The 21,942-nt window shown below is 39.4% G+C and overlaps 1 protein-coding gene across 1 annotated transcript in view; it reads left to right on the top strand.

Moving 5' to 3' along the window:
* Nucleotides 1-18,944, top strand: part of AGPAT5 (1-acylglycerol-3-phosphate O-acyltransferase 5) — a 54,446-nt gene extending 35,502 nt beyond the window's left edge. The window contains exons 6-8 of the mRNA XM_059842773.1: nucleotides 960-1,121; nucleotides 14,638-14,761; nucleotides 16,412-18,944. Coding sequence (XP_059698756.1) covers nucleotides 960-1,121; nucleotides 14,638-14,761; nucleotides 16,412-16,637 — 512 coding nt within the window. The 3' untranslated portion in view covers nucleotides 16,638-18,944. The remainder of the gene's footprint in view (nucleotides 1-959; nucleotides 1,122-14,637; nucleotides 14,762-16,411) is intronic.
* Nucleotides 18,945-21,942: the final 2,998 nt, after the last annotated feature.

The following is a 21,942-nucleotide window of genomic DNA, read 5'->3' as shown; positions in this document are numbered from 1 at the left end:
AGCTCTGTTCAGGTCAAGAAAAGGTTTTGGGTTAGGGCTTATTTGTTTGCTTGTTTGAATTTTGAAAGTCATTGTATATTAAAATTCTAGAAAGAGAACCAGGTTTATACTTTAGATCCCAATGTGTTTTAATGTTCTTAAATATGCTCTAATTGGAAGTGGTCAACTGAAGTAAACAGTGAGATGAAATACTGTTGTTAAGATATGTGGTGTGATGTTAAACCTGATATTCTTGTGTCCTTGACATACCAATTGCTGTGGCTTGGCCTGGAAAAGTTAAAAGTTGATTTCTGTCACTAAGAGTTTGTCAGTAGCAAAGTCAATTGTAACAAGTTGTTTGCAGGGAAGCACAGATTTCCTCCTTGGTTTTGGTTCTCTGTGCTGTATTTTGCCCCACTGCTGCTAAGTTTTCTGCTGGGATAGTGAGTAGGTTAGGATTCAGAATGTTCACTGAAGTGTTTTGTCCTTGGGAAGTAAAATGCTGAATGAGCATTAGGTGTGCTTAAAATTCTCTGGGATTATCTGTCAAATCTATTTCTGATACAGAATTTCAGGAGGTGGTGCTATGTGTGTTTAGTATTTCTCAGATAATTTGCTCTTTTTTTTCACCTCGGTTGGACACACATAAACAGTAAAGAGAAGTGCTTTGTCATCACTCATGAGCCACATTAAAACCATCATTACTTCTAGTGAGAAGTTGTAATAAAAGGACCTCTTACTGAGCAGCCTTCCTCTTGTTAATGTCCTTTAGGATTTCTGTTTCATCTTCTACATGTGTTCAGTAGAGCATAAGCAGTGAGTACACATGCACACTCTCTCAACTGAGAATTGAGATTGAAAATAAACCTCTTGTGATTTTGAATGGAGATGCTGACATTCCTCGGTGTGATGTTCCTTTTGTGGATGTAGTCCAGTTTAATTTCAAACGCTGTAGTCATTTTTTCTTTTTTCCCCTCTAGGACTTGCTATATTAAAGCATGTGCTGACTCCACGGGTGAAGGCAACTCATGTAGCCATTGACTCAATGAAAGACTATCTGGATGCAGTGTACGATGTGACTGTGGCTTATGAAGGTACTGTGGACCACAAAGGGCAAAGAAAACTGGCACCATCTATGACAGGTGAGTTGAGACTTATGAGACATGCTGTAGCTGTTGTATGCTTGTTTATATACAGAACCAGCTTCAGGTGCTTTGAAATGCTCTGAAGATAGTCTCCACAGCACTTTAGCCATCCTCTAGCCCTCTGGTAGGGCATTGTTTTAGTCACTGGGCTTTTGGAGGAGTTACCTGTGACACTCCTGCCCTCTGCTTCCCTATTCCAATTCTAAATACAAGTGCCCTTTGCAGTCAAAGGAAACTTGGAGACTTAGGCAGCAGATTCCATTCACCTTCATGTTTCTCTTAGCACTGGGATTTGGCATAATCTTAAATTCTCTCTCTCTTCTTCTGCTGTGCTAGCCAGTAATCTTACAAACAGTCAGCAGCATTTTATGCAAGTGGGCTTCACTTGCTTTAGTACTTTACACTACCTACAGGACCTTAAGAAAATCAGATAGATTGGTTTTACGTTCCTTGAGTAATCTAACCAGAGAACATGTTCCGGAGTTTCTGCTGGGGAAAACTCAGGGACAGAGAGCTTCAGGGTTTGCTGTTTATTATGCTTGGTAGTGGACTGATAATTTATTCTTAAGTAAATAATTTGCCTTCACTGTTACTGGAGTGCCAGATATCATCTTATATCATCTTTCTTTCCATTTGTAGTTGCTGTGTTACTCAGCTGTATCTGTGCCTGTCTGTTGCTGGTTTGCTCAAAGTGGCACTTTTGAGTCTTTTGCACTACTGATACCAAGTGGGAAAAAACAACTACAGTAGTTCCAGAGAACTCTCCAGAGTTTTGGCTGAGGGATCAGTGTACACTGAGGGACCTGCAGAGAACTTAGATCTAACTCTCTGCTCCTCAGCTCACCCAGTGTCACTGGGACTGGTTCCTTCTGCTGCTAAAAATAGTTTGTGGTGCAGCTGTTTCCATGTCACTTCATTAGCAGGTGTAACTCCTTGTGTCACATGCACTGCTTCCCAGGTGCTAGTTGATTAGAAGTTCTGCAGTTGTCTATTTTTATGTTTTCACCCTGTTTAAAATTCTTCTGGATAGGTGAGTAACAAAACTGTCAACACTGTATATTAACTCAACACTTGTATTGTACTGTAACATCTTAGGATGATTTTATTTTATGTCCATCTTGTTCCTAGTAGGCATTTTTAATATCAAAAGTTCTTTTTGTTATTTACAGCTATTTTGGTTTTTTTAAATGCCTTCTGACCCTTTTATAGTACCTTTGGAGACTGAGCAGCCTCCTTCTTGTCCCATCACCCAACCCTAAGACCCCCTTCAAAACAAATAGGATTGTTTCTCCTTCCCTGCAGCATATCTTGTTTCACGACTTAATTACCAGGCAGTTTCAGCCATTCTCATGCTGAACTTCTCACTGCCTAATGGTTAATTAAACAATTAAAATGTCATTACCTAATGATAAGATGGCAAATGTTCAAATTCCTTACAAGACCTCTTCACCTTTTGAACCTCTGATTTGCATGAAGCATGATATTATTCTGGAAGGGGAACCAACAAACTGAATTTCCCTGTTGGCTTTTTTTTGGTGTTGGTGTCAAGCAGGAATCAAATGCTTTGGGGTGGCCACTCCACATCCAGCCTTTTGGAGCCTCCATGGCAGCAGTCCAGGCATATCTTTCAGCCAGGCTTACTGCTGGGGCTGGGGTAATTAGTTGCTCAGCCTTGGGGTAAAAATAAGGCAGTAATACAGAATGAAGTGCAGCCAACCAGCTGTTACCCCTTACAGAACAGATAAATGATAGATCCGTGATAGATCAACATCACATTCCATGCTATTGTGGCAGTCACATGTATTCCATATAATATAAATTATGTAGACTAAGAACACTTTATGAATTACAGTGTGGAACATAGTTGTCATTCTTTTAGGCTCTCCAGACACAAAGTGACAGACAAACAATTTCTGTTGGAAGAGATCAAGATCATTTCACCATTTATTATGCAGAAGTCCAGCAAGTGGTCTGTCAGGAATATAACAAGAAATTAATTAGGCATTCTTATGCATGTAACATTTTTTAGCATTATTTCTCTTTCACAGTGCTAAATTGAGTTATTCACACATCAAAAGGACATTTTATTTCATATGAACATTTCATATTTGTGTCAGGGCTGGTTGAGAATTTTGTTTTTCATTCTCATTGGAATAAAATGGCAGTGCAATCCTGGTAATTTTTAAAAGATAAGGTTGACATGTCTTTTTCAATCCAGCAACACTGATGGAAATTTATTGCATGGAAAACAAACTTCTGATAAACACAACTTTACTTGAGGACTTTATTTCCCATACTATGACATTTCCCATGTGAATGAAATTTGAATTCCGCACAGATACAGTGTTACTTGAAATGCATTTTGGTTTCAGTTCTATAAATCTCAATTCCCCAGAAGGGCCTGTGCCATTTCAGGAAAAACCCATACTTAACCTGGGACATCATCAGCTCCTGGCTGTTGTCTTCAGTAGTAAACAAAACAAATTAAAAAGAACATTTTAGTAACTGTGAGGAGTCCTAGCATGCTTTGTCTGAGAAATTTTTTAGCAAAATGTGAATGGGAAAAAATCTGAAGAAAAGGTGAGTTGCTTTTTAAATTTTGTAGTATGCAACTTTTAGTCTAAGCAGTCTTTCTTAGCAAAAATTCAATTTTTGAAATTTTTTTCTAAGTCCAGCAATCTTAAATATACTGTTGACTTCTCAATAGGATTAAAACACAGCATAGTATATGTTTCACCATAAGAACAGTGAATGCCAGACATACCTGATATAACATGGTGCCATTTTAGAGCAGGCAAATTATTGTAGTACATACTTCCAAATGTGTTGAGCTTTCTGTCACTGCTTATGCATGTTAATATTTTTTTGGCGCTTTTCAGTGGCAAGTTTGTTTTAGAAGACATCAGATTTGATTAGTCTTCAACAGTGACTAAGACTAGATTAGCTTTTCACAGGGATGTTGTTTCCTGCTGTTGCTTCACATCCAGTTGTAATCAATGGATGGATTTTTTTTCCTACCATTTATTCATTCCCTTGATTACAAGTTTAGATCTTGGTACATTTCCAGTGGAAGTTTATCTGGCACATGACAGCCTTTCCAAAGAATAACAATTTCCCACAGGTTTCTCCCCTCTCTCTGCTCCTGAAGATGGCTTGTCCAGATCATTAATGACTGAAAATTGTGGTCCTGCCTGGGGAGGACCAGGCTGCTCTTTACTATTTATTTGTGGTCATTAGAATAAGATGCTAATAATCATATGGACACTGTGGCACAGCTGAAGGACATCTCAGGTACTGAAGTCTGGAAGAACTATTTAGAAGGGAAAAGGAGGAGGAGAAACTTGTGCTGCATTTGTTGATAACGTTTTACTACACGGTCATCAAGTGAAAAGCGGAAATAAGTCTGGGAAGAAAGGATGAGAATGTAGTTTTCCCTCCTTCAGAATAAATGTTCTTAACATTCACATCCAGCTTTGTCTGGTGTTAAAAGGCAGGTCTCGTGGGACATGGGAACTGTTATCATTCTTGCACCTGAAAGAGCATTATGTACACATCTACATCTTTATTATTCTGCCTGAAGGCTTTAGTGTAACCAGATGGTATTTATCTGGCCATTGTAGATGAAAGAGTGTGTGAAATAGCAGCATGTGACAATGATAAACACTGAATAAAAATAGCAAGTATATATAGACTCTGTCTTAAAGAAGTCAGAGGAATTCTTGAGAGTTATTGACTCTGCTGTATATCAGTTCCAGAACAAACACTTTGAAAGCCTGTGTATGTGAGCATTTCTGAAAATCTGTACATCACTTTGATCAGTATAATTTGAGGAGGTCAGACTGGCCTAACTTCCCTCGGGGAACGTACACTTTTCCAAAAGCTTGCACTTTTGTTAGGACCCAGCTAGACAGGGAAGTACAAGACTATAGAAAAGAAACTGGAGCAATAGCAAACAGTCTTTTTCTGGACTGGGCCCCAAATTTGTTCACATCCATTGTCTCTCAAGGTCCAAAGAAGGATAACAAGCACATGGTTACAGATGTAACCATCAATGAAAGAATTAAAAAGCTAAATTAGTAAGCTGATAAACATTGAGAGAGGTATGAAACAGTCCAAAGTTAAGTTTTTTAGTTATGAACTGACTAACTATCTCTTCAGATCTCTGCTAGCTGTCATCTTCTATTGCATGAAAGAATATTGAAGAGTAAAAGTCATTTGTTTTAGAGTAACCAAAGAAAGGATGTAGATTAGACCTTGCATTGCATACTGTAAGAATTAAGCATTGTACTTCTGGTCAAAAACCACATGTCACCAGAGAGCAGCATCAGTTTATGGGCGTGTATGAAAGCCTTGCTGTAGTTCATCAGAGAAAATGAAGGTCAATCTGGGCATGAGTAGCACCTCTGCTTCTTTCACCATCTGAAAACAAGGACACAAAGATGTCAACTGTGTTTGGAATTCCCGTATCTCAGTTTCTTGTCTCCACCATCAGCCAGTCTTGGATGCCTAAGGAAGAATGCAAGATTCAGGTGACCCTAAATGTGTCTAACTTTTCCCAAAGTACAGACACCTGTGGGCGCTGTGTCTGTGTGCTCACACCCCCTTGGTGGGGGTAATGACCCTCTGCAACTCCTTCTCAGCCCCAGGCATGTGTTCCTGTGATTGCAAAACAGGTTATTGTGTATCTCAGTTATTCCCAAGCAGCTCTTACTGAAGGTAAGCATCTGTAGTGCATCTGTAGCTTCCCTTTGGGAATTTGTGATTTGAAAACAAACAGTCATCAGGAAACCTCTGCTACACAAGAGGCTCTTGAAAGTATTTACACTGGAGATTCATAAAATTACCCTGCACCCTGGACCTCATGCACATGTGAGAGGAAGTATTCCACTCCCCAAGCAGCCATTTATTTACAAAGGCTCGAGGAACTCCTGATCTTTATGCAAAAGTGTATCTAAACCCTGAGGATAACAAAAACAACCTTAACTTTTTCACACCATCAGGTTTGGCCAAAAATGTGTTGCTGCTTTGAGAGTCTGTGTTTATTTTTGGGGTTTTTATGCATCATAGTCCTTTTCTTCTACTCTGTGGTGCTGTTCTCTGTTTATCAAAACAGACTGAAAGAAAGGCAAAAACATCAATGCTAGCAGTACTGGCATAGTTCCTAACAGATCCTGTTTTTTTGCTGTAGAGAACATAGTTTTGAACTGGTCACTCCTTGCTTTTTGTTGCCTTTTTTTCTTGATTGCATTGTTTGAATTTTTTTTTTCTTTTTTTTTCACTTTGGAAACTTTTAAAATGTTCCAGGGAAGACACAGATATCTCCTGAATTTGCTCATTTTTAGTTACGAGTGATGGGATACCCTTTAGATGTAATCCACAGACCTAGTCTGATCTAGGTTCTATTTCTGGCAGCCTATTGATGAAAACTGTTACGCTTTTGTAGGAAACCTCCTGCTGACTCGGCCCACATACTATATTCTCATATTGTTACAGCGTACTACAAAGGCCAGACTGCATCTGTTAGAATAACAGATTAAAGCCACTCAAAGATTGTTTCAGTGAGCTATAATGTGCAAGTACTGTGGGTCTTCATCAGCGACCATCTTGGAAGAGCAAGACAACTTACAATGACCCTGTGCTGCTCTCCATTGCTAATATCAGTATAGTGAACTATAGATACCAGTTTCTAAGATTCTTCAGATCTCAGCATCTTCAGGAAGATACAAGCAAGTGATTATTTACGCTTGAATTTTCAGGATTTGTGGAGCTATAGTTATCTGCCATCTTCATGATGTTTTAAAAAAATTTTATATATATATATATATATATATATATATATATATATATATATATATAATTTTTTTTAAGTTGTCATATCCTTAGTTCTGCTTCCCTTCTCCAAACTGAAAATTTGGCCTTTTTCATGTCTCCTTTTTTGTAATGGAGGTACTTTTCCTCCTTAAATGTTTTACTTGGTATTTTCTGTGGCCTTCTCTGAGTCCACTACATCCTCCTTCAGATGCAGAGACCAGATGTACACAGAGTATTTAAAATGTGGATTCATGATCTTCATCTGTAGAGTGACTCTCTTTGCCTTGTTCTTGATGTCCTTCCTCAAGCAGCCCTCTATTTGGGGGATTTGGGGTTGCTGCTGAGAGGATGGTTTTAGGGAAGGGTCAGCAACTCTCAGATTGTAACCACCAATTCCAAGTTAAGCATCATGTGATCAGGGTTTCAGTTATTTTTTTCTCCATGTTTGTTTACTCTGAAGCTTGGCTGCCACATTTTTACCCTGTTTGTTCAGCTTTGAGGGCTTTTGAAGTTCAGCCAACGTTTGACTACCCAAAAGAGCTCAGGGTCTTCTGAAAGAGATGTGAAAAACTTGAGCATTCACAGTTTGCTCCCTTCTTCAACTCATCAGTCATGAGGCAGAGTAAAACCAGTCCTGGCATTGATCCTCGGAGGACCCCAGTGGCCAAGTCCTTTCCATCCCTAAGGCCTTCCATTTGCTTCCTCTCCTTTAAGCAGCTTTCGGTCTTTAGAACATCATTTCCTCTAATCCTGTGGCAGCTTAATTTTTTTAATAGCCTTCAATGTGGAACCCTGTCAGAGGCTTTATGCAAATTCAAAAATATCATGTCCAGTGAATCCCCTTTATCCACCTGGTCCTTGACACTGTTGTAGAAATCCAGCAAGTTGATGGGACAGGATTTCCCCTTACAGAATCCACACCAAATCTTTTTCAACAGACTGTGATTATCTGTGTGCTCAGTGATTTTATTACAGATCTATTATCTTGCCCAGTGATGTAAGACTCTGGTCTGTGTTTCTGTATTTCCCAGCATCATCTCTAAAGTCCTCGTTTGTAGAAGGGAAACTCCCCATTTTTCTGGCACAATGGCTGTTTGTGATGATAGGTTACACATCTTTGCTTTTAAATTCCACATTTGAGAGCTTCTAGATGAACGCTGTCTGGTCTTGGTGACTTCCTGTCATCTGACTTGTTTATTTATATTTAGTCTAATATTTTCTGTCTGTTTACTTATTGATCTAGTTCCTTTGAATTATCTGGTACAAAGAATGCAGTGGGTATAGGAATCAAACATTTTCAACAAGAAAGAATTACGCAAGTAGATATGTGAACTTCTCTTGCATGGGCTTATACTTAACCATGAGCGCTGCTCTTCACACTTTTGTCATCCAGCAGTCCTACCAGTGGCTTCGCAAATTTATTGCTTTTAATATACTGAAAAAAGTTAAAATAGACCACCCTTTCCATTTTTCAAGTTCATTTTAGTCCTCTTAAGTTTGTTTACATTTGGCATGAGCAGTTTTGTGGTTTTTCCTTATTTGGATGAGCTTTCCATTCCTCAAAGAGTAGAAAAAAATAGGAGTATCATGGTAGCCTCCTTGATTTTCCCATTAAAGTCATACAGCTGTTTTTCAGACCCACACAGACTTTTCCTTTTGCAGTGTTACACATGTTTTATGCAAGCTTCTATTACAAGCTTTTCTGGGGTTTGGTATTTGGTGATTTTTTTAATAGCTTCTAGCTTGCCCTCTTTTGGACTGTATATTTTAGGGTGTTTTGACACTTTGCCTTCCCTCCCATTGTGTACTTCCTTTAATTCATAGAATCTTAAAAGTTGGAAAAAACTTCTAAGATCATGAAGTTCAGCTTTCAACCAAGCACCACCCACACCCTCTAAACCTTATCACAAAGTGCCATATCTGCATATTTTTTGAACATTTCCAGGGATTACAGCTTGACCACTTCCCTGGGCAAGCCTGTTCCAATGCATGACCACTCTTTCAGTGAAGAAGGTTTTCCTAATATCCATCCAGCTTGAATTTCTTGTGTTGTGGCTTGAGGCCATTTCCCTTGCCCTGTCACTAGTTTCCTGGGAGAAGAGGCCAACCCCAAAGAATTCTGCATTTCTGTGCTGGATTCTTTCTCTACAGCACTGAAATTGATTGTATTGTGGTTGCAGAGCAAGACCACACCAGAAACAGCATCTTTTCTTGTGGGTTTTGTTACTTACTAGTTCTTCCAAGAAATATTTTTTTCTCCTCTAATGTTTTTGTCCAGTTGGTTAGGTCATCTTGGTTTGGGTTTATTTGGGATTTTTCCCCCAGCTTATCCTGCTGAAGTATCAATGCATTCAATAAAGGTAGCTGGAATCTCAGACTTCTGCTGTCATTTGTGAACTTGCAGGTGTCAGTCTGGTTTCACAGTTTCTGCTCACTATTATTAAGTTCACTTGGAAGTCATTTTATTATTTATCTTATATATATTCTAGTAGAATCTGGATTTTCTATCCACAAGGACATTATTGTGCCTTTGTCCCCTTATTATATAAAGCTATTATACTTTATATAATCTTTCATGCACAGCACCCTACCCTCAATTGTACATCCTCTTCTGTCATTCCTGGTAACATTGCCCGCTCCGGCAAGCCCACCAGGATGCCTGTGTTACAGGAAGGAGTGATCTCTAGGTGCCAGTAATTCTTGTAATGACCTCATATTTAGGCTCCTCATGTTGGTACAGAGGCACTTCTGGATCTTGCCCCCACAGTGGATTTAGCTACATCCAGCTCATGTTTCATCCATCTGAACAAGTTGCTTTTTCTGACTTTCAGTCTTGCCCAGCTGCCAGTTGAAACGTTCTCTGATTTTTCAGTTTTCATGGCCAGCGCCTTGGCCTAATAATGATGCAGGTGCATCCCATTTCTCACTTCAAAACATCCCCCATCTCCTGAGCTGTATCCTCCTTACACTGTGCCCCTTTTGCATGCAGGGGAGCACTGATCTCTGTGTGCATGTAAGTCCTTGCGCAAGGTATTGGCAGCATTCCTGACAGCTCTATTCCTCAAGTGCAGGCTTGTGCAGGCCATGAGCTTCAGTCTGGGCTGCACAGCATCCCCTCCATGCTTCCTACATCCTCAGTACTCGCAGGTACTCGCAGGTGCTGCTCCTTCACTGCTGCCCGGGGTAACCCCTGCAACCAAGCTCTGCTGGCCCAGGATGTTTGCTTTCCTGCCTAGTGCTGCTTTGCTCTGCTGCTGTTTTATTTTGTTAGAGCATGTCGTGAAATAGTTTCCTATCAGCTCAGCTTGGGATGATGGAAAGCATGAAGCTGAGAAACATCGCAGCACTGAAATTTATATTTGTTTTGCTGTTTGATTGTTAATTTGGTGTACAAAGTAAATGGAAGTGGAGACACAGGATTTCTTTCTTTGAAGAGGACATAGTTTACAAACTGCTTTTGTAGCTGAACGCTGAAGTCCAGACTAATGCAAGTTTAGGAAGTGGATAAAGAATCTACAGTTCAGAGGAATGTCTCTGCTGGTTTTGCCTGTAAAACTATACAAACCACAATGCAAAATGTTCTCTTACTGAAGAGATATATTTTTACACATTTGAAATGCTAGTTATTTAGAATAAATACACATTCAGATTTCATTTTCCTGTGATATCACTATCAGTTTATCACAAACACTACTGAAAACTATTAAAACAGGAGAGATTTGGGGGCTCTCAAAGTGGACAGAATTAAGTCAGGCCTCAGTTTGTCCCTTCTTAATTTTGAAGGACATTGGCAACAATTACATTGCAGTGGAAGAGCCAGTGTAGGAGGCTGAAATCTGAGCTACTTTATTGCTGTCATATTTAAAGTGCATATAAAAATAGACTTCATTAGTAATTGAAAACTGGAATATCTGTTTAAGTGTAACACTGCTGTCACAACTTTCTAAGGGACAAGGCAAATAATTTGGAGTGGTGGAATGAATTTATGTGGTTCAGAAGGGGAAGGTAGTCTGAGGCCAGTTGTTTGTCCCTTCTCAGTTACAGATAAATTGGTGTTTCGGAGCTTCTCTCCTCCCTCAGTTTCCCTGGTATTGCTGGTAATTCCAAAGACAATTAATTGGCTTTTGAAGGTGAGCAGCTGAGAACTGGTAGAATTTTGCAGGTGCCCCAAATATTGGTTTGCAATTAAAAATTCCATGGATTCAGTTCCTTTCCTGGAGTCTATTGCACCTCATTTGTTAATCCCAGTGCTGCAGTGGTCTCCCCTCTGAAGCCTTGCATTAGTGTGAATCCGGTCTCACCAAAGGAGGGATATAGTGCAGTGTCACAGCTCAATAACAAAAAATGCTTAATCCACTTTATTATAGTTTTCAATTCCTTCCTTCTGCTGTGCTTGGTCACTAGAAGCATTATAAACATTCTGTGCTTGTATCTGTTATTTAGCCAGATAGAAAGTTTTATTAGGAAATTATCTCCCACACGAAAGTCTGTCCATTTGGCTCCCACACAAAAGTTGTTAGTGTTCATTTAACCCAAATTGTACAGGGTTCTTGACTAATGCTATCCCCAACATAATGTAATGTTTGTAACGTATGATTTGCATTTCGGTTTTGTCTCTTGAAAGAAAGTTCAGGCTTGCTTGTTCCTGCTGTTAATTATAACAAATTCTGGCAAGTTTAGGAATCTGAAAAGCCTGTCAGATGTTGGCCTTAAGGGCTAGTGTCTGTGAAGTTGGATGTAATTTGTGCATAATAAATTGCTTCAATAAGATTTTGTTTCTTAGCTTAATTACATAAGTCTTTTGGGAGTTAAGCTAATGTGAAATTAAGGGTCATGGGACCACCACAAACTTTTGGAGGTTATGGTGATAAAATCCAGCTGTTTCTTCTCACAATTGACCTCCAATATGTTGTCCTTATCCAATGGTGTTCTTATGTGTTTGCTGTAACACTGTAGAATGGTTAGTTGCATTAAACACTGATATGAATTGGATAATTAAATACTAGTCAGATTACCTGACTTGGCTGACTGCATGCATTACAGTGTCATCTGCAGATGTCCTGAATGCCAAGGCTTTGGATAAAAGGACTTTGAATCAATGTGTGGGAATCATGACCTTCCCCAGGGTAGCACCTGAAGAAGCAAATCACACAGCCCTGAGTGGGGCTGTACTAAGTCAAACACAAAAGGGAGGGTGAGGTTGTTGGAAAAAGCAGTGGGATTCATAAAAGGTGGGAAATAATGACAAAGTTTAGGACCTTCACATATGGGGATTCAATTTAGAGTGGTTGAAGAAGACTGGGATGGGAAGTGGTAAGAATCAGTTTGCATTGGAACTTTGGGGTTGAGGTGGAAAGCCAGCAGCAACACTTAGGTATTTGAGGAGAGGATTTTTTTTGTCTAAGTAGAATTATAGAATTGCTACACTTTAGCTTTGGTGGGGGAAGGTGTTTCTTTTTAAATACTTATGTCTTGAGTTTTGATTGGTTTATCATTTTCCTTAATAATTTATAACAGAGTTATAAGTAACATCAGTAAGGACTTATTTGTTCCTATGCAGAACAGCCCACGTGCTATGAAGCAAAAGAAACATACACTATACAATGCACAGAATGTTTTAAATATCATTTAAAGCTTGAGCTTTAAATGATATGCATATGCATATTCAGTTAGAGCTTGAGCTCTAACTGAATATGCATACCATAGATGCTTTTTATAGGAGCCTATTACTTTTTCTGAAAAGACCAGATCATCTGGCTTCCAGGCATTTGTTTTCTAGGTAGTTTTGCATATTGTTAGAATGTTCTGCTTAATAGGTAATGCCACACAAAAGAGGATTTGTACATCGTGAACATTATAAGCATTTAAGACATGGATAATACATCTGTCATTTTAAGATATTAATAGAATGCTTTTAGGTGCTCATATAGTCACTGACCTTCATGTAGTGGCCTGGATAGTATCCTTAGAGAAAAAAGCCTGCAAAATCCTTTCTTCACATTAAAGTAAGAGAAAAAAAATTTCTTTTAGATAACATTGATTTCTTTGTGGTTAGTAAAAGCATTGCACATAAATCTGAAGGAAATGTCTACATGTACCATCATTCCAGACTCCGAGTCCTTAACTTGCCATCTTATATACTTAACTGCCATCTAATAGCTGTAGCTAGGAGAAGGTTCTACCAGAAGCTTCTTGGCAATAGCTGTGTTTGCTGCTCCATGGCCAAGACATAGACTCGTGCCTGGATGAAGCCCTCATCCAGCTCTCCAGCTGATAGTACAGGGCCGTGTTGCTCCCTTTACACTGTGGTTTGCTGTAGGGCTCTGTGCATGACATGGACACAACCACACACAGCACCTTACAGATTTCTGCATCCAAGCACCTCAAGACCTTAGGGATCTCTTTATCTCTTCTCCTCCCCTCCCCCTCTGCAAGTACACACACACACATTTGCATGAACAGGCTTTTAAAATTCCTGGAGGCAATTTCTAGTATGTGATAAGGACTGTTTTTACAGCAAAGTCCTTACAAATCAATAATCCTGTAAAGATGAAAAACAAATGGGGGATATCTGCTTTGGCAGACAACAATAAAGATGTACATGCTGTAACAATTTATTTGCAGATTCATTCCTCCAGATACCCCTTACAGTTACAGGTCAAAGTCTTCTGTGCATCTGCACTGCTGTCCAAAAAATGTCAACAACCTAAAGGGACCACCCAGTCTGTGTAACATTTGTTGCCTGTATGTATTGTAGGAAGGCACTTCTGGTCCCTTTTCAAAATAGGATGACTATCCAAATTTCTGAGGACTTCTATCCTCACATCACGCAAATCTCTGTCCAGGGATACTGTGGTTACTGCCGTACCCGTTGCTACTGATAAATGTGAATGGTTATCATTTGCATTTACACTGTGCAGGATTTCACATTTACAACATGCCATATATTACAGTAATCATGCCCAGTATTTTTACCACTCATTAGTTGTAAGAAATCCCACAAGGTCATTTGAGTAATGGAGTTTTGTTTGTCCTTAATGCTTGCTTGGTAAGTTTGTCTAGAGCTAAATTGAGGAAATGGCATCTGGGGGCAGGGGGAGGCAGTTTGCAATAAGGCTGTCTCGAGCTCTGTGAGACAGAAAAAAAAAAAAAAAGGGATACAAAATGGAAAGCAGCATTTTGTTCTAAGTCTTCTGTCCTATTACACTTTTTAATTACAGGTTATTGTTTAAACCAAAGCATACTTTCTCCTGGAGATGCTTTGGGAAATCACTATAATTCCAATTTTGTCATCCAGCAGCAAACAAAATTTAGATTTTAAAAAGGACAAGCAAGGAGAATTACCAATTTTAAATAAAATTGCAGGATGGATAACTTTATGAAATCAAAGTTACTGCATCCAACACTATTGAGTGAGTAGATTGCTGCTAAAGTAGAGGGTAATATTTTCAAGCACAGCCTTTTACAGTTAGCAAGGTGCATATTTGGACAGTTGTTCTGTGTTGTACAGATAGTGGTCCACCATTTTAAGTGTGTAGGCCAGATGGTTTCTAAGTTCAGTGTAGTGCTCAGGATCTGAACATAAGGAGGGAAGGTTTTTGAGCACTGAAGTTAGGCTTCCAAGACACAGTCAGATTTTTTTTGGTGTATTCATAGCTCAATGTTTTTGTAACTCAGTTATGTTGTTTTGCTCTCTTCTTAGAGTTTCTTTGTAAGGAATGCCCAAGAGTTCATATTTTCATTGACCGAATTGATCTGAAGGACATTCCAGAAGAGCAGATGTATATGAGGAGGTGGCTTCATGAGCGTTTTGAAATAAAGGATAAGTGAGTAGAAATATGTAGAACTTTCTGTTTCAAGAGTCTGTCTTATTGCTTTTATATTAATAAATATACTCATGATTTCTGTGTCACAACTAGTGTCCGCTGTAGAGCTCTCTGAAAAGGGGTGATGTTTGTACTTCTGTTAATATACAATATAATATAATCTTGTGGTTAAACCTTTTGCTCAGGAGGTTGGGATTCCTCAGGTTTTGACCTTCTTTAGATTGAAGAAGTGTGAGTCCATGTTCCAGGCAAGACTCATTCATCTGAACACTCTCCATTCATCTTCTCGTAGTTAAGTCCTGTGCAGGAATGTAAGATGCCTGTGGTAGGCAAGAAAAAGCAGGGTGATTCTGCCCTTGTAATCAGTGTTAAGTTGGAGTGATAGAGGGACAGGTCTTGATCTAATCTCTTCTGCCAAAATTGTTTACAAATCTTTCATCCAGACAGCGACTGGATAAAAACACAGTTAACCCCAAAATTCCTACCTTCACTGGGGAAACAAGGTGAAGTAGAAGTTTCATTTGTCCATTTTTGAATTGTGGCAGAAGTTAAGCGCCTGGCTTCCTCCAGCATCTCCAGATAAGGTCACTAGTGAGTATATGCAGCAGATCCTGGGGGACCTTGTTCTCCAGAAGGGCTTTGTGCCTAAATGTAGGATGTAAGTGTTGTTTGAGAGATAATGGTTTCATTTGCCAGATCTGAAGTCCTGCTTAAGGAAGCTGAATATGTTTACTCTCTAAATCCTTGAATACTTGGAGTGAGACAGAAATTTCCCTGGTTCTTTATTATTGTTCTGTCAGTCTCACACTCCATGGAAGTAAAAAATGTATTCATTTCTCCTGAGCACTTTGAATTCGTATAGAAGTTAACATGAATATCTGTAAACATGGCACTGTTACTAAAGTGTGTTAGACATTTAGGATCACTACTTTTGAAAAATAGAATTTAAATAGATAAGGAGCTGATACATAAAATGAAAGACTGTCCAGTGTCTGTCCCTTTAGTTATCTAGTGAAAGTGAACAAAACTGAATCATCCATATGTCATTGTAAGCTCCTGTTCACTGGAACATCTTTCCTGGGATCAAATAGTCTGTCAGGCAAATTTAGAGATAGTTAAAAAAAACCCTCAGAATTTCCAGACTCATTTATTACTGTTTTTTAAAACTAGGAGGAAAAAGGTAACTGCTACGCCAGTGATGCCGCATCTTACTCTTGCATGTTTAGCTTCCAATATATTCAGTGGATTGGGTGTCCTTGTTATTTATTAATTTATTTTATGAAGATACTTCTTCCTCCTCCCCCTTTGGTGCTCAGTGTTTTGTTTTGTCATACAATATTGTATAGTGCTCTGGGCTTTTCTGCTAAATGCTGAATGAAATCAATTCTTGTCAACTTTTTTATTCACTGTTGCAGTTGGTCCACAAGGAAAATATGGCCTTAATGCTTACAAGGGTTCAGGTTGAGTATTTTGAAGTGCATCATATTTGTAAGGTGTACTCATTGTTTGAACTTGTTACGGAGGAGCTGCTACATATTATGAAATCATTTATCAAAAATGGTTGGTTGGAAGCAGTTACTAGATGAAAGTAAGTTTGCTTAAAATGTCTTACTGTCTGACTTTGACCATCTCCTTTTTCTCTGCTTATAGGTTACTAATAGAATTTTATGATGCAAAGGATTCTAAAAGAAGAAATAAGTTTCCTGGGAAAAGTGTTCATTCCAAACTAAGCCTCAAGAAAACTTTGCCATCTTTGCTGTTTCTAGGTGGCCTGACTGCTAGTATGCTTCTGACAGAATCAGGAAGGAAACTATATGTAAAAACATGGATATATGGAACTTTAATTGGCTGCCTGTGGGTTAGCATTAAACCATAAGCAGATGTTAGTCTCCAATCAGTGAAATGTGCAGTCTTTTCTTGCACATTACACCAAATTTTTTCCTGACTTTATAGAAAAAAAGTGTAAATAAAGCCTTATTGATTGAATATTGGAAATAATAGATTTTGTGACTTAAGCCTCTGTGTGGTTGGTCTGGGGAAAATAAATGTAGATTTTCAAATTTGCTATTGATTTTTGCTGGAATAATGACATATAAACTGAATCATATGATAAATTGCTTTCCCCATGAACTAACATCTATCTCTCTCTGCAGATCTGAAGAAGTATGAGTTATGCATAAGGGTGTCTTATGTAGACCTGTGAATGTATTTACAGAGATTAATTTAGGGTATATATTTATTCTTCTGATATTCATGTTGAATTTTTGTTACTCTTTGGTGCATTACAGCAGCTCAGTTGCATCTATCCCAGCTGTATCGCAACTAAAATCAAAGTTTTCCTTTTTTTTCTTAATTTGCTCTTCAGTTTTCACTACTGTGTTCTTTAAAAGGGACTGTGTAAGCTGGCAAATCATGAGATGTTACCAGAAGCAGAATAAAATGTTCCTGAGAACTATTGTTCATGGGGAAGAAGCTCTGTTTATCTAGTGCATGATTTTTGATTATATTGCAGTATCAGGTGATTGATTTACATATGCAAAACATTAAATTGTACCGAGCAAACAGCTTATTTTGCGCACCTCGCACTTGTGCATAAAAGGAATGTATGCAGTGTAAGGAAATGTGAAGTTTTTGTTTCTGGTCAGTACCCTTGTAGCCTCCCTTGTGTCTGCATTACCCCTGTCACCACGAGCATTCATCTGAGCTCACACTCCTCCACGTGTATGTGCCATAAGCAGAAGTTTCCTGTTACCTCACAATTTTCTGGAAGCAAACCTTGTTGTTTGAGAAGTGCACGGAATCACTGTAATGAGGAACCTTCAGGGTGTTCCTGGTAAATCTGGAGCCTGTGCCTTTCCCACTAACCTGATTTAGCCTGGTGTTCCATAGGCTGGCAGTCATCTCTGTGCTGTAGTATGCCACTAGAGTCTGAGTCATTCTAGGCCATGCAGACTGCACTTAGGTTGAAATTATGGGGTTGATGTGTATGGTTTGCACAGTAGATAATAGTCAATGAAATGCATATCCTATCAGTATTTTACCTGCTTGAAAATATACTTTAAAAAGCAAAATCAACAAACCCTGTGAAAGTCTGAGATTCCCAAGGCTGGTATCTTTGTTGGGGAAAGCCATTTCCTGATTCTAGGTAATAGTCTATATGTACAGCAATGGGGTAGGAAAGAAGATGTACTTTATCTTCTTCCATTAGGGAATTGGACTCCCTGTATCAAAATTAAAAAACTAGAGAATATTTTTATATCATACTTGCGAGCTTTAAATGTGCATCTTTTTCTTGCTTCAGTACGATTTGTCTTGCTTTAGAGTCCATTGTGAGTTAAACATCTCTTAAAATTATATCTCAGTTTTTCAGATTCCACCATTGCCAGTTATTTAAAGATTTTACCATGTGGGGTTGTTTTGGGTTTTTTTTTTCAACAGAATGTTACAGAGGAATTACAGTTCCACCTTAAAATCATTCAGTACAACTTTCAGTTTGCAGTTCTGTGTCCTTCCATAATGGATTTTGTCACTGGAGTTATTTATATCGGTGATTGATTCAGGATATGTTGATGAACCATTTTAAAAACAATGACTGGGAACAATGTTGAAAAACAGTATTGTTATGAGGCTGTGAAACAAAAAAAAAAAAAAAAAAAAAAAAAAGCCATTTTATGTAACAGCCAAATGTGCTTACATGTAGTTCTTCCTATTCTCAGCTGACTGTTACCAGTGGGTATAACGGGAAGGCAACGATTCTATGTTAATGTGAGTTTTTTCAGTCATGGAATGAAATTTTATTCTGACATGGCTAAACTTCTTTGTAACAGCTAAGAATAACATTTAATTATACATCAAAAATAAATGCAAAATGCTTAATTCATTTGTAGGAAAATAACTGCTATTTTGGAGAGCCTAATTACATGAAATATTGGATCTCTCTTGCTGTTTAAGTACCAGGAATATAATTGACACAGTGCAGCAAACAAACAGGATGTTTTTTTTAAACCTTATTCTCTATGTTAATCTTTTTTTTTTCCTTGCCATTAATTTATAAAGTTTTGAAACTGTAATTTGCTGATGTATTTGGCATTGGGAGTATCACATGCTATTTCTAAATATGCACTGATATTAACTTGAAATATTTCTTCATTAAAATAAGAAGAGCCAATGCTCATTCAACTTTTCTGTCCTGTCTGCTTGTTCAATTTTTTATAATTTGGAGCTGTTTAAACAAAGGCTACAAATGTGGTTGTAAGTCCCCAATTGAAGGACTTGTGTGAAAAGCAGTCAACTGAAAGAAAACAACTTAGTCTTTTTTCCCATGCAGCCAGAAATGTGTTGGAATTGATCTGTGCTTGTTCCAATGCAACACACCACCAGGTCAGTCGAGTGTCAATAGCTTTTTGCCCTTGAGCATCTGCACCATTGGCTGCTCATTATTGGTGGTTATCAGTGTGTATGACCACGCTCCTGCACAGGAATTGGCCTCAGTGGCTACAGACCTTGGCCTGACCCCAGCACTGGGGGGGTGTGGACAGACCCAGGGGCAGGGGAGTACTGCAAACAAATACCTGAAGCATATCTTGGTAGCAATGCCACCAAAGATGTAGTGATGTGGTAAATCTCAGAAGGACCTTTATGTTCAAAAACTGCCTTTGCCACCTGTATCAGTGCCTCTGATTAGAGCTGTTTCCCTCCCACAAGTACCGCTCTGTTCATATGCACAAGCTGTGTGTAAAACTTGCAAGACCACTAAATGCTACTTCTACAATGACATCCTTGTGTTTACTTTGAGGGAAGGAATTCAGCTGAGCAAGCATTAACTTACTTGATGAAGAACACAAAAAGTGAAGTGACAAAACATTGCATGATACTGGAGTGAAGAAATGGCTGAGGAGGACATGAGGGACTCCACACAGATGCAGTCCTTTGCTAACTCCTCTGAAGCATTTTGCTGTAATACTTGTTTTTTTCTCCTTTAGTCAAATGTAGCATACCTGTAAAACTTCTTTTAGTACTTAAAAGTTGGCCCCTGATTGTTTTGGCATTTTAGCTTGCAGAGAATGTTTACACTTACTTCAAGGGAGAGAGAGGTAACTATTTTGTGTTTGAATAATGAAGAGGACTGTCAGCAGGTTTCGGATTTTTGGCTTAGCATTAAAAGTGAAAAAAGATACTTTTCCTGTACCCACCTCCAAATAAAACACTTATTGACAGAAATTTCTACTATGCAATAGAAAACCAGCTAACAGGTTGAAGATTTTGGCACCTGCTTTACAAATGCTTTTCCATTCTAAATATGGGAACCAGGGTTTGGTCCTAACCTGCAATTCTAGGTCACTTTTTAGCAGAGTGTCTCTGGTGGCAGGGCTTGGAGCAAACACAATGGGGTTTCTCTTGTCATTTTCATGTTCTTGCCTGTCTCATCAGTTTGGAGCCTGTGGTCCCAGTGAAGTGTGCTGCCCAATTTGCTGAGCATTAAGACAAAAGAAATTGTTACTTTAGTTTGTATAATGGCAAAAGTCACACAAGTAAAACACAGCATGTTCAGAGAAGGAAAAACAACAATAATCTGAAACAAATATTAGAAACATCAGCTCCAGTCAGGCATGATCACATCTGATTCCAGGGAAAATTTGTTTCCTGTGTGAGGACTGGTTTCCCTGTCAGCATGGTGAATATTTCTCCCACCTGTCCAGTTTCAGTTCCAGACCTGCAGCCTTACCCTGGGCTGACTGCGGTCTCTTTTTTCTCATGAGTCCTTCAGCACTTTTCAGGCTGATGCAAATCTTGGGTTTCCTTCATTCTTCTGGAACTGAAGAATTTCCCTATTTGTTTTCAGCCTGATAAACTGCTGACTGACCACTGCCACCCACGTCCTTCTAACATGTTCTCCTTTAGAGGACTGGCATTTGGTGGACAGATGCCAGTGGAAAGGCAGGGATCTGTTGCTGATGGGCTGGAAGGAGGTGTTGCTGTTGAAAGAGGGTGTGTTGAGCTCTGAGACACTTGGGCTGGTGGAACGTGTCCCTGCCTGTGGTAGGTGACTTGGGACTAGATGGACTTTAAGGCCCCTTCCAACCAAGCTACTCTATGAAGTCTATACTGGACATCTGAGATGGATCTCCCTCCCTCCTGCCTGGGCCAGAGCCTGCTGCTTCACTGACTGGCACGTGGCATGGCTTTGAGTAAAGGCAAAGGCCAGACGATCCCCTGAAAAACAGTGACTTGTTCCCAGGTCATGTTTATGATGTGAAAGCTCCATTAGTTAGGCTTGTACAAACTATTCCACAGCCTTTATCTTCTGTGGGAACTCTGTTTTCGAAGGACATTTTGATGCCTTTGTTTGTATTCCCTGTGTGACTAATTCAAACCAGAGCCATTTCAACCTGTTTGCCTGACAGGCCCAGAGAACCTAGAGAGGATGCAGATGTTCAGAGGCAGAAGTTGCTGCCAGTTTTCTGGCTGTGCAGTGACAGAGCTGCTGGTCAGAACTGTTGGGCTCCCCACAAAACCTCTGCAGAAAATAGGCCCCTCAAATCCCAGTCCCACCATCACAGCCTGTGAGAGGTATCACCATGGACTGCCAATACAGTTTCAGAGTGGTAGGTCATAAAACCCTCTTGGCTTGTTGGCAAAGTATCCAGGATGTGGTGTCCTCTCCGTAGGGTGGACTGGGCTTCACTGGTGCTTTGAAGCATGGATGAGCAATGAGTTGCAGAGTTATGCCTACTTTAGGGCATCAAAGCCCAGTCACTGGGATGAGAAATAGGAGATACAGTCTCAACAACTCCTGGCCTGAGAAAGACCAGAGATATTTTACTTTTCCCACCATTCCATTCCCTCAGGGAGTCCCCAGTGCTGCTCTCACCTGGCTAGATTGGAAAAGATTGAAGATTTATAGGGCCAGTATGACTGCATGATGCCAAAGGCATTGGCTGGGTACGTGGATGTCTGCATTCAGCTTTGGTCCTAGGGCATTTCTGAACTGCCCTAGGAACAAGGTGGAACCAGAGATGGCCCACAGCTCACACCAGTCCGCAGGCAGAGGTTACAGAGAGAGGAATAGAGGGAAGGTTCCACCCTAAAGTACCATATTTTTGAAGTGCCTTTCCCTGTTAGGAGTGAGTCTGGCACATCATAGACACCAGCAGATCTTGCCACCACTACAACTGCTGTGT

Source organism: Haemorhous mexicanus, chromosome 3 (assembly GCF_027477595.1).
Source record: "Haemorhous mexicanus isolate bHaeMex1 chromosome 3, bHaeMex1.pri, whole genome shotgun sequence".
Classification (NCBI taxonomy): domain Eukaryota; kingdom Metazoa; phylum Chordata; class Aves; order Passeriformes; family Fringillidae; genus Haemorhous; species Haemorhous mexicanus.
The sequence above is the reverse complement of the archived record's forward strand: the minus strand, read 5'-3'. Positions and strand labels throughout refer to the sequence as shown.